This window comes from Globicephala melas, chromosome 7 (assembly GCF_963455315.2).
Source record: "Globicephala melas chromosome 7, mGloMel1.2, whole genome shotgun sequence".
Taxonomy (NCBI): domain Eukaryota; kingdom Metazoa; phylum Chordata; class Mammalia; order Artiodactyla; family Delphinidae; genus Globicephala; species Globicephala melas.
In genome coordinates this window covers 34,896,726-34,910,062 of record NC_083320.1, presented here as the reverse complement: position 1 = coordinate 34,910,062, position 13,337 = coordinate 34,896,726, and the positions used below count along the sequence as shown (strand labels likewise).

The 13,337-nt window shown below is 43.4% G+C and overlaps 1 protein-coding gene across 8 annotated transcripts in view; it reads left to right on the top strand.

Moving 5' to 3' along the window:
- The window catches only part of SPATS2L (spermatogenesis associated serine rich 2 like), a 163,631-nt gene extending 151,787 nt beyond the window's left edge, over nt 1–11,844 (top strand). For all 8 annotated transcript variants that reach the window (XM_060302088.2, XM_030855301.3, XM_030855293.3 and 5 more), the window contains 4 exons: nt 3,831–3,940; nt 6,599–6,701; nt 9,341–9,561; nt 10,948–11,844. In XM_060302088.2, coding sequence (XP_060158071.1) covers nt 3,831–3,940; nt 6,599–6,701; nt 9,341–9,561; nt 10,948–11,343 — 830 coding nt within the window. In that variant the 3' untranslated portion in view covers nt 11,344–11,844. The remainder of the gene's footprint in view (nt 1–3,830; nt 3,941–6,598; nt 6,702–9,340; nt 9,562–10,947) is intronic.
- Nucleotides 11,845–13,337: the final 1,493 nt, after the last annotated feature.

The following is a 13,337-nucleotide window of genomic DNA, read 5'->3' as shown; positions in this document are numbered from 1 at the left end:
CCAATTATAACATAAGCTCCTATATCCCTCATGGCACCTAACACAAAGCTGAGAAGACTGTGGGTACTTCATTGTATTTCTTAAAAGAATTATTGTAATTAATTCAGTATCTACAGGCTGTGGGATCCAATATTAGTGAACGTGAACGTAATTGCAACAAGAGGGATGTATATTCTAGATAAATATATCTCACTTTAATAATAGTATTTGTGGGCTGCCCTGGTGGTGCAGTGGTTAAGAATCCACCTGCCAATGCAGGGGGACATGGGTTTGAGCCCTGGTCTGGGAAGATCCCACATGCCGCGGAGCAACTAAGTCTGTGTGCCATAACTACTGAGCCTGCGCTCTAGAGCCTGGGAGCCACAACTACTGAGCCTGTGTGCCACAACTACTGAGCCGGCGCTCTAGAGCCCATGCACCACAACTACTGAGCCCACGTGCCACAACTACTGAAGCCCACGCACCTAGAGCCCGTGCTCCTCAACGAGAGAAGCCACCACGATGAGAAGCCTGCGCACTGCAAGGAAGAGTAGCCCCCGCTCGTTGCAACTAGAGAAGGCCTGCGTGCAGCAACGAAGACCCAGTGCAGCCAAAAATAAAATAAATAAAATATATAAATTTATTTTTTTAAATTAAAAAGAATAATAGTATTTGTAGTTAGGGTTTTTTAGGGTACTATTCTAAACAATTCACATTGGTTATTTCATTCAGTTCCACAATAACCCTGTGAGGGGTATATGATTATTACATTTTACAGATGAAGAAAGGATGCTGTCGTGCTATGATCTCAAACTTTGCCTGCCCAGGGAATTGGAGGCCTAGACAGGTGTGTTCTCAGAGTGTCAAATTTACTAGAGATGGGAAGAAAACATTACTTTATATTAACAGGAACATAGATCTATTATGAAGTAAAATGCAAAATTCACAAGAATTTTTAAGGAATTAAAAGGATTTCAAAGAACCTTTGGGCTTGAAGAGCTACTTGGGCCCCAGATTCTGGCCCCCCATCCCCCAGGATTTCAAGTATACCCTCTGCTAAGACATATTATTCGAGAAGCCCTAAAATTTTCCATGGTTCAAGTAATAAGAGCAAGCTTCTAATGTGTTCCAGAAACTTGAAGGAAATTATAAATCCTACTGAGCGAATGGATTTCAGCATACCAGATACTACATAAATAATACTAATCAAGTGTTGAATGCAGTGAAAATCTAAAGCCATATGGGACTGTCTCCCTCTACAAATTTCCAAAAGGATGGTGCTTTCAAAACATACTTACTATTCTATTTGAAATTATAGGATCAATGAATTTTAGGAACTGATCTGTTTCGGTTTTGCTTTCTGTTTCTGTGATTGATGTTTTTGAGGTGAAAATGTTGGCTTCCCCCCAGAGAATATTGGCTTTTGATCTCAAGTTTTAGGACTTTTTCATAATGAAAGGCTTTGAAATGTTAATGAGACTATATGTAAAACTCATCCCAACACTTGCTGATGCAAAGTGTTCATTCCCATGCACATTTGCATGAGTGTAAACTCAGAATTTATTGGTGATCTTGCACCTGCATTTCTATTTTAGGGCCCATTTATATCTATTTCTACAAAATCTTTTGTTTGGTATGAATGCTCAAATTCTACTTAATCAAAAAGAACAATTACCCCTAATTGTCACCAGTCCCACAAATGATCTGTTAAGAAAAGTCAGATCTGTTTATCCATGTAGTCACTCAGGGTCTGTTGACCCCTTTACTAGCTGCTCATCAAAGCTGAGCCCTCAGCATTCTTATTTATCTTACTTTGCAAGAGGAAAGTACCTCATTTCATCTTCCTACTCAAGAATCATTTTCTCATTCTCCAGGCTTTAGTCCCATCCATATGTTGAATTATAATGGGAAATAAATAATCAGTCAAAGGTATGAGTCCTAGATATTCTCAAGTGGCCCCTGTAGAAAAGGAACTTCTGCCTTTCTTTGCATATTCCTTTTAAGTAATGCATTGATTCATTCTTTGCATATTCCTTTTAAGTAATGCATTGATCCATTCGTTGGAATCGTTCATTCAGCAAACATATTGGGCACTCACTGTGTACCAGGCCCTAGGTATCCCAGACACAAAGAACTAAATGTGCAGTTTTTGCCAGGACTAGAGATGCCTGCTGTAGCCAGAAGAGCAACCAGAAATCCAGCTTTTGAATGGAATCACTTAACTTTCAAGTGTGGGTGATTTATTTGTAAAAGTAATGTGTGGACCAAACAAAATATATGTACCCTGTCACTGAAAGTGATAGCTGGCTACCTTTTTGTGACCTCTGGTCTGACTGGGTGACCTGGGACATCACTCAGTAATACATTTTCTACGTTCAGATGAAAATTCCTTTCGCTCCCATCATCAGGACAAGTTTTTCACTAGCTTCTCTGCACTCTGAAATGCCACCAGGCACAATTCAGTCTGCCTAGCTACCTGGAATTGTACATGGGAGGCAGGGGGCGTCCCGGTAAATAATTAAAGCGTGATTAGAGCAGTTTGGCAGATGGTTAGGCTTTATGAGTTATAGATTAGTTATTTTATTGACATCTCAACGTTGGTATCAGCATAAAAAGATATTTCTCATCCTGTCTGAGGAATGGCTTCTGGTTTGCAGGAAATCTTAACTCTTGACTGACTCTGAACTTCTTTTGGGGCTTCTGAAGCAACTATTTTTGACATTTATAAATTAAGAACCCTTAAAGTCAGAAGGCACCTTGTTTGGGCATTGGGCTGTGAATCTGGTCTAATAAAGCAGTTGACCCTTGTCCAGCCAAGAATGGAATGTGAATTCCACGTGCACATCGTATTAGTTAGGTGGACTTTTCTTTTGTTATAACTCAAAATCTTTGTCCAAAAGAAATGAAGGCAATTCATATGTGACTGGAATGAGAGAACTACAAATCTTATCTATTATAAAATCAAACTTCTGGTTTAAATCTCACCCAGTGTATTCGTATTCATTGCCTTTGAGCTCCATGGTCTTTTGGGAAACACACACACACACAATTAACCTGTGGGCTCCTACATCTACTTGAACCTTGAGTGGTTCATCTTGACAGGTGTGTGAAGTGTGATGCCAAGAATCCCCTTGTGACTTCGCTGCATGTGCAGATGCTAGAGTGCACATGAATTCAGCTTAAGCAAGCTTTGACTCACCCTTGAAATTTTTCCATTGTGGACACTTATAACAAAAACTCTGGTCTGCAACTTCTCTCTGGTTGCAAAATGGAAACATATCTGCAGAGTAGCAAAAGCAGAGGCATTTTTTAGCTCACAAAAAGCTAATAAAGGAAAACTTTTATGTCATCTTTCAATAACACAGCTAGTTGCCCTAAATGAATATGTGTTAAAGTTCAGAGGGTCTGATGTTGTTAGAATTTGATAGTACAGCACATACAGAATAATGGTTTTTGCTGAGTGGACTCACTGTCTTTGCATTAGCATTCAGATAGGATTTTAATGGTTTTTTTTTTTCTTCTTGGAGATAGTTGTTCTGAGTAATGCACAAATCTAAAAGTCCAAACTAAGTAAGTGAGATCAGATGCCAGTGGGGAAAATGAAGAAGATTGTGGGTGTACAGTGAATCAGAAAGGACCGTGTTTGGTTTGGGGCTTGGTGGATAAAGACATAAGGAAATGAGTGGTTGGTGATGAGCATCAAGGGCCAGCCCAGCTTAGTGACCAACTCAGAAAACAGCCATGGCCCAACAAAGCGATCCATCTGTGGAGAGAGAACTGATCCAAGAAATTAGGTCATTTAATATGTTTACATCTTTGGCCTTAATGTATTATTCCTTCTTATCTGGCAGTGGAAATCCTGACTGCTCGTCAAAAGAAAGCAGAAGAACTAAAGAGACTTACTGATCTAGCCAGTCAGATGGCAGAGATGCAGCTGGCCGAACTCAGGGCAGAAATTAAGGTCAGTTCTAAAATATCACAGCCTGAACCCTGAGCCAGAGTTCTGATCCCCATTACGTCTGTTCTGCATCCATAGAGTGCTGTTCTCTGAGGATCTAATATCAGACACCCAGCTGTGTTTCACAGGGTTGAAATCGAGAATACAGAAGGGTTAAAGAAACACCTAGTCACTATATTTAAGTAGACTATGTGTCGAAGGGCTATATCATTACAGAGGAGAGGTACAAGCTATTCTTTTAGCCAGTGGAACTGACCCAAATAAAATGTATTGAACCATAAATTATAGCTGGGAAGGGGAACATTATTTTCACCATATGTAATTTATGCATATGTATATAAACACACACACATGTGAACACACACTAAGTATGAACTTAGTGTAACAGTAAGGATTCTAAAGAATGAACAATGTGTGGAGACTTCTTTCCCATATCCTTTTCTAGCTTACTTGCCCTTTTATTGAGAATACCACCCACAAATATGTATTTAGTGGATTTCTTTAGCTGCACGCAACAGAAGCTGACCCTGGCTAACCTCAAGAACAAGTAGAATTGGAAAGGACATGAGGGTAGCTCACCAAAGCAGAGTGTGCTCTGAAGACTCCAGGTTATAACTGGGCAGAAATGTTGGCAGCAGTAATTACCAGACACTCTTCAGGGCGCCATCAGAGTGAGTGACCTCCAGATGTCATCACCCCTTGGGCCACCCCACTGGATTCAAATCCCAAACAGAGAGATTCTGATTGGCCTCCACTTGGGTCACATCCACCATTTGGCCAAGAGAGGTCTTGATTGAAAGACCCACCAACGCTGTGAATCTTGGAAACCGCATTGGGGTACAGTTACCAGAAGGAGAAATTGTTAGCAGAAAGGCAAAAACAAGTATCTACAACAAAATAGGAAGTTACAGTTTATAAATTTTCCCTTATCCTCATTTTCCCCAATACAGTAAACATACACACATGCACACGCACTCCAGCTTCTGACCGACTTCTAGGGAACTAGTGTACTTTGAAGTCATATTTGTTGCTAGCTTTATAAGTAGGATTGTCTGCTCATCCCAGCATAACCACTGGTTGGGTATGGTAGAAAGTGGCAAGTGAGTTTGGTCCCCTCCATCCTGGTTAGGCATAAAAGAGAGCCCCATGGGGATGAGGATTTCCCCTGAAGGTTCTGAGAAGTTCTGTAGGTCTTTCCCTTCTCACCTGCTCTCCTGGTCTTTGTTTCCTCCAACCCAGTCAATTGCAGTGGCCTCCTGACTAGTCTTTCTGCATCCACTGTCTCCCTCCAGCCTGGTCATTCACCCTGAGACCAGAGTTATTAGAGCAGGTCTGGTCTCCCCCACTATGGTCTCCTCTTCCCTTCAAAATAAAATCCACCACTGGACTCCAGTATATATTTATTATGGCCACTGCTAATTAGTTTCAGTAGAACAAAACCCTTCGTCTTGTGGACACAGATGCACTTCTAATGTCACAGATGTTCCCTGGTCCCAAAGGAGATTAGAATGGGGAATGGGGCTGGTTGGCAGAACCCATCTTGATACCCAGAAAAACATCCTGGAAAGCCAAACAAACAAACACACACTTGTTTTGATAAATATGAAGTTGCCAGCTTCCTGGTCAACTGAAATCCACTCATTTCCAAGTTTCACTTCTACCCATCAAAATCCCACTCATCGTAAAATGGTTGATAGCACAGGCTTTGGAGTGCAACAGTCCTGCTCTTGCAACCTTGGATAAATTACATATTTTCTTAGATTCTTAGAACCTCGATTCCCCCTTTGTAAATTACAGTTAGTACTGACTTCATAATGATGTGATCAGCTGAAAATGAGATTATATGTTAAGAATCTGGCCCATGTCTGGCAAGTGTTCAATATTTTTTTTAATGTTCCAGCTAAAATGCTTCCTCTTACATAACTCTTTACCCATTCCCCTCAGTAGGAAATAATTTCTTCCTCTTTCATATTCCTAAAGCACCTACTACATTCTACGTTATATTGTATCTTGTGGTATCTGTCTCTCTTGCCATGTGGTAAACTCCCTGGTAGATCACAGAGGGACTGACTTATAGTTATTTCTCTATTGCTCACTCTGTCATCTACACATAGATCTTAATTTTAAATGAACTGAAAAGTAATCTCTTTCCCACTTCCTTTAACAGCACTTGAAATTCTACCATTCAAGATAATGGTTTCTAGTTATCGATACTGAAGGCTTTTTGGACTTCCTGGTACCCTATTAAAATGGAGACGGACGTCTAGGAAGGATGACATGCTTTCTCATGAGGAGTGATACCTTAGGAGGCCATTGGCCAGATTAGGAAGACTGCCAGAAGGCAATCCCGTAATTTACAATAGGACAGGAAGTGCTAGAAGGAGGGCGTGGGGTGCTAAAAGGTTTAAGTAGATGAGTCCAGACACACATTTTGCCTGTACAGACAGGACCCACACGTGTTTCCCAGAAGAAGAAGGTGACCCTGCTCCAGGCAGGCCAAAACCAAGCCTGCTTTAACAGAGCCTCCCAGTGACAGAGCTGGCATGCTTCCCCACCTGGGGATGCTTTCACGTCATCAGTGGTGGCGGGAGAGCAGAGAATGGATCAGCAGCATGCCTCAGTCGTTTCTGCAATCATGGGTCTCCTGTCTCTTCCCTACAGCACTTTGTCAGCGAGCGTAAATATGACGAAGAGCTTGGGAAAGCTGCCCGGTTCTCCTGTGACATTGAACAGCTAAAGGCCCAAATCATGCTCTGTGGAGAAAGTGAGTTTTGCATACTTTCTAAATAATTCTGTGTGCATAAGCCTGGTGCTATTTGGAGTTGATATCAGAAATGTCAGGTGTGCGGTCCCCCAGGGGGCTAAAGTGAGGTCTAAAGAGATTTAATGATCTAAGGTCATGACACAAGTCGCTAAAAATGTCAAGATCCGAACTTCGAGTCTTCAAATGCCACTGCCCCATCAGTAAATCCCCAGGATTTATTAAGCGGAACAGAACAGGTCAACTAGTTTATATCTTTCGCAAACTTTTCTTAAGCACTGCCAGATCAACTGCCTCTCTGATTTCAAACTGCCTGGTTCTATAGAGACCTGTTACAGGGAGAGGGAGTCTCCCTAAGGGCCCAGCTGTCGTGTGTGTGTGTGTGTGTGTGTGTGTGTGTGTGTGTGTGTGTGTGTGTGTGTGTGTGTGTCACACACACTGCTCAGCAGTGCCTGACTGAGTCTCTCCCTTAATTAGAGCAGTTAACATGCAACAAAATTGCCTGATCCTTTTTCCCCTGCTCCAGCCCACCCACCAGGGGAGGTGGGAATGAGCACCAAAGTGGCTTCAAGGACGCCACAAGGAGGAAGGAACAACTGGTGAAGGACATGGAATATCTACAGCCTCGTAGTGAGCTGAAAAATTGAGATTTGGCTTCACTTTTTTTTTTCAAAGTGGAAATTGCATGTTTTTCTGAGTATAAAAAATATAAGCTTGATCTAAAAATTACAAACTATATAAAATAGAACATGACATTACTTTTGTGGCCCCATCACACTTTTTATGTACATATATCTACTGTGTAAATTATACAGTATACTTAATTATACTACATCATTTACTATACTATACAATATACATATATAGTAAGAGAATTTGCTTTTATCATTTCACAATATATGGCTGACATTTTTCCATGTCAATGTATTTAACCCGTAATTTATTTAAATATAATTGGCATAATCAGTCCCTTGATTGTGGACATTTAGGTTGCTTCCAGTTTTTCACCATTAAAATAACACTGCTGTGAGCATCCTTGCTCACATATCTTCGGCAATTATCTGAATTTTTGACTGCATTTCTTTTAAATTATTTTTTTCTATACACTCCCTCCCTTATGAATCTACCCCACTTGCCATTCTCCATCCCCAGATTTTGCCTCACCTCTAAAAAACCAGACTCTCTGATTCACAGTTGGAAATGTAACTGCCTATCCTAGTTGCCACTCCAGGCTGATAATGGGCAAGACCCTGATGCCAAGTGACTCTGCCACCATCTGAGGAGGGGAGGGCGGTGTAGTGCCACCTGCTCTCCTCTAGAGCCCTCCAGTGCCATCTAGTGGGAGGAACCATCCCTTCCCGAATCCCAGGTGTCCACATTGGAAGCCAGCCTCCCTTGTTGGAGACAGCAGTCCTTGAAAGCCCCTTTTCTTCTCAGCTTTGTTGAGAGCACATGGAAAGCCCACAGCTACTGAACCGCAAATAGTAATGACCCCTGTGAAAGTGAATCTAGTTAGCAAAGAGCCACTAAAATCCCCTCGTCATGATTGGACAGTACCCGACGTGCCATCACACCTTACCTGTAAAATGAAGGGACTAGAGATTCATCCCTGTCCTTTCCATTTCTAATGTCCTGTGATCCCTATTCACACTCCAAATCCTCAGGAAGAATGCTAGGATTAAGTCTGATCCAACACAGGTAGCAGAGAAAATTGCTTTTAAAAACTGGTGACAATTTTTTAAGATTCAGAGGTCTTGCTGTCCAAACGGGCAGTCAAATGCTGGTGAACTATGAGAGGAAAGTCATGATTATGTCCTTAAGTTGATTCCCTCCGGCCCTGATTCAGCATAATCGCACAGAAACATCCCATCAAAAACCACCCCTTTCAAAACCAGTGGGAAGGGTGATAATAAAAATTGAACAGACCTGTCCGAGCCCTGCCGGGGATCTGTCTGATTAGCCTGCATGGACTTTAGCATTGGAATTGTTGCAGATTTGCAGTGGGGCTGTAGAAAATGGAGTTGATAAAAGGCCAGATAATGTAACTCTAATGGAATATAGAAGATGCTTTGGGGCATCTTTTGGGCCGGCAGGCATGGCCGTAAGGTCAGGGGATATATACCACCCCAGGGTGACAAAATTCCTGACACCTGGCATCACCCCATTCTGAAGCTCTCAAAATATTGTGGCTCTGACCAGCCAAGTGTCCGTGTACCTCTAGGTTTTTCTGCATCTCTGCAACACCAACGGGTCTAGGGATATGACAAGAACAGCAAGAACAGGTTTGGTAATGGGGAACCCAAGAGGCAGAGTACCTTTGTGGACAGGGCTGAGAGGGCACTTCGGGGTTTCATTATCCCTCTTCCCTTGGTGGTTTTTGACCTAAGGCATAATATTAAAGGTGCTCAGATCTGTCTCATTTCCTACAAATGTCTCCCAACCTGAATGATTATGCTATTCAGTGATTCTCACAGAAGACATTTGGTGGTCTCCAAGCACCTAGGTGCTTTTTCAAACGATATCTTTCCAAAAGAAAAACAAAAACAAAAACTTAATGTTTTTATGAAGCTCCTGCCAATTTCTCCATCTCCTAATGGGTTACCGAGGCACAGCCCCTAACACCAAGTGCTTTCTTGTTGCAGTTACACATCCAAAGAACAACTATTCCTCAAGAACTCCCTGCAGCTCCCTGCTGCCACTGCTCAACGCTCACGCGACCACCTCTGGGAAACAGAGTAACTTCACCAGAAAATCATCCAATCACAACAAGCCCTCCGAGGGTAAAGCAGCAAACCCCAAACTGGCGAGCAACCTTCCCAGCACCGCTGACAGCTCTCACCAGGCTGTGCCGGCTAATAAGCAGGTAAACTGCTCCAGGGAGGCCACCTTGCCCTGCTTCCAGGAGTCCCGCAGACCCTAGTGCATTTCCTGGGCAAGAAACCACTCGTTTGCAAAGAAAACAGCCACCACTGGTCACACCCAGGCTCCGCCCACCCCCAGCAGCAGCCCGACCTCCAGAGCCTCCTTCTGCCAGTTCGGCCTCCCAGAACTCCCCCGGTCCCATCCGGTCCCCATTTCATAGGCGCTGTCCCCTGTGGAGGAAGTGGTCTTCACACACTTGACAGCATCAGCAGAGTCCACCTAAATGAGACGGTGCTTCTCATGCCTTGAGTGCCACCCAGGTCCTCGTAACTGGCCCACATGTGGAAGGGACTCACACAGACATGGGAACAAGATTCAGAACCTGGCCACTGACACCATTAGTGAGAAGAAATCTGACATGTTTTTTATGATCCTTTAACTCCCATTTATGTCTAGTTTTTCTGTAAGAGGCCAAAGTTAGTTCAAACTGCACTTTCTTCTCTTGGGCTTTCAGTAAAGAGAATACATTTCAAAATGACATTATTAATTCTTATCTACTATGACCCTTAAAAATAGAAGCATCCAAAAGGACAGTCTTCTCTCCTTCTGCTTCTCCACTATATCCTTGAGAAGTGATTTCCTCCTTATCATTAGAGAATGACCAAGAAATGGGTTTTGATGATTCAGAAGCTGGGAATGCTATAAAGACATTTTTCCTGAGCTCTCAGAAAGAGAGCTTGAATAAAGAGACTTTTTTTTTTTACGCATTCCAAAATGCTGGTTTTCTAACAAGTGCCCTGTTGGATTTTGTGGTCTTGGTCTTTTAGAATTCTCATTAGTGACTGTGACAGGCATTTCTCTGGCCCCAGATATCTTCATGAACTTTAAAATAGCACTTGGACAAGGAGTATTTCATACAGTCATAGATTCAAGATCATAACCAGATCTGTTTCACTTGTCTAAATACAGCTTCATAGCTTTTTTTCTTTGCTTATTATTGTTTTTTTTTTTTTTTTTTTGCGGTATGCGGGCCTCTCACTGCCGTGGCCTCTCCCGTTGCGGAGCACAGGCTCCAGACGCGCACGCCCAGCAGCCATGGCTCACGGGCCCAGCCGTTCCGCGGCATGTGGGATCTTCCCGGACTGGGGCACGAACCCGTGTCCCCTGCATCGGCAGGCGGACTCTCAACCACTGCGCCACCAGGGAAGCCCCGCTGCTCTTTTAAGCTCGAGGATTCTATCAGCTTGACCTCATTTGCATGTTGTCACATTCTTCTGGGGTGTAAAAAAGCTTACCTGTGACTTAGAGATTTGGTTTCCCTGATGTCTACTGATGTCATCTGACGTTTGTTGGCATCTAATACCTCTTTTTTTTTTTTTTTTGGTAGAATGGGTCTTCTAGCCAAAGACGAAGATTTAATCCGCAGTATCACAACAACAGGCTAAATGGGTCTGCGAAGCCCCAGGGCAGTGGTAACGAAGCTGATCCGATGGGGAAGGGCAACAACCGCCATGAACACAGAAGACAACCACACAACGGCTTCCGTCCCAAAAACAAAGGCAGCACCAAAAACCAAGAGGCCTCTTTGGGAACCAAGACCCCCGAGGCTGCAGCCCATCCAGAAAAGCCCCGACGAAGGCAGCACGCTGCAGACAACTCAGAGGCCAGGCCTTTCCGGGGAAACGTCTCCAGGGTTTCACAGTGCAATCTCTGCCCCACGAGAATAGAAGTTTCCACAGATGCCGCGGTTCTCTCCGTCCCAGCTGTGACGTTGGTGGCCTGAGCTAGGAGAGAAAAAAAAGCAGTTTTCATTCAGATTCTGTTCCCTGCCCGAGGTGCTGACCCAATTCGCTGCCAAAAGAGAGTCAATCCGAATATACAAACCCTGTACGGCTGTGTCATCCTCTCTTAATCATTTTTTCTAATTCTAATAATCAGCTCTAGCTTGCTTCATAACTTTCATGGCTTTGCTTGATATGTTGGCGCTTTTTCTCATCAAGACTTTGCAGCATTTTAGCCAGGCAGTATTTACTCATTTGTTAGGAAAATCAAGTTGTGGCTAAAGATCAGAGGCTCAGTAGCAACCTATGTTGTAGCAGTGATGTCAGTCCATTGATCGTCTTTAGAGAGTTAATGTTGAAAACAAAATTCTTATTGATCAGACAAACTTGATCTGCTGAAGACACGTGCGCTTTTCTAGAGTTTAACATCTGGTGTTTTTCTGAAAAATATATATATACATATATTGCTTTATTTGAAACAAATTAAAATATGCTGCATTTGACACCTGGCTTGTTTTTTTTCTTTTTAATTTATGCCCACTTTATCATCCAGTGTACTAGGTAGTACTTTCAAGAAAACTTTAGAGACTAGAAGTTTTGTGGCACAGAGCTCTGAACAATACTGTTTCTCTCGGGACAGGTAACCTTTTGGAAAAAACAATGCCTGACAATGGCCAGTACGTTACACACATATAGATGGATGTGCACCCCGATCATCTTAGACACAACACGGTAGTTTGGAAACCTTGGTTGCAAGTAATATAAACCTTAGCCTCGTTGAAACAATAAAGAAAAGGTATTGGTTTAGTGGCTGCAAAGCCCAGTATCAAAGTATGCCTTGGGTCCAAATGGATCAGGACTCTAGCCCCTTTCTCCTGGTTATCTCAGCTCTCCCTTCCTCCTTGGGCTGACATTGTATTCAGAATGGTGGCAAATAGCTGCCTCACTCCTAAGAGTCATGTCCACCCCTACACTTTCCAGAAGAAAAGAGAAGCTCTCCAGGTAGCGTCCACATGGAGCAAGTGTCTTTCTCAAAAGTCCCAGCGGAAAAAAAAAAAAAAAGAATCTCACAATGTGTGATGTACCAATTGGGGGATTCAAATGCTATCCCGTTTGGGGCTTCCCTGGTGGCGCAGTGGTTGAGAGTCCGCCTGCTGATGCAGGGGACACAGGTTCGTGCCCCGGTCCGGGAGGATCCCACATGCTGCGGATTGGCTGGGCCCGTGAGCCATGGCCGCTGAGCCTGCGCATTTGGAGCCTGTGCTCAGCAACGGGAGAGGCCACAACAGTGAGAGGCCCGCGTACCGCAAAAAAAAAAAAAAAAAAAGTCCCAGCGAGGGTCTTGCATATCATTGGCCCAGACTACTAGTAGGCTTGTCCCTCAACCAATCAGCAAATGACATGCTAATTAGCATAGACTAATCAGAGCCCACCCCCAAGCTGGGTTGTGGCCGGCTGCCCAGAAGCACAGGGGCTGTGTGCAGCAGGGCTCCTGTTACCTGAGGAAGGGAGAGGGGATACCGGGGGCCCACATCCCAAGAAGCCCCAAGTCCCCTGTCTTGGAGGGCAAGGCAGCTCAGTTTGGCCACTGCTTGCATCGAAATTCCATGTGTCCTACAGATGTGTTGGCCTCTTTCAAGTTCAAATGCTTATTTTCAACTCAAAGTTCACATTTTTTCTGGCAGCCCAGGTTCAGTGGCTCTCTTCCACAGAGCAGCCCCGAGCACCTGAGCCTGCACACCACGCAAGCATCCGTTTCTTCTTTTGCCAAGTGCAGGGAGGATGTTTGCTCTCTCTGGAGAGAAACTTCTGAGGTCTCTGGGTGTACCCAGAGATTTAATAGGAATTTTATATTATTTTATTTTTGAATTTATTTTATTTTTTTTATACAGCAGGTTCTTATTAGTTATCTATTTTATACACATCAGTGTATATCTGTCAATCCCAATCTCCCAATTCATCACACCACCACCACCCCCGCCGCTTTCCCCCCTTG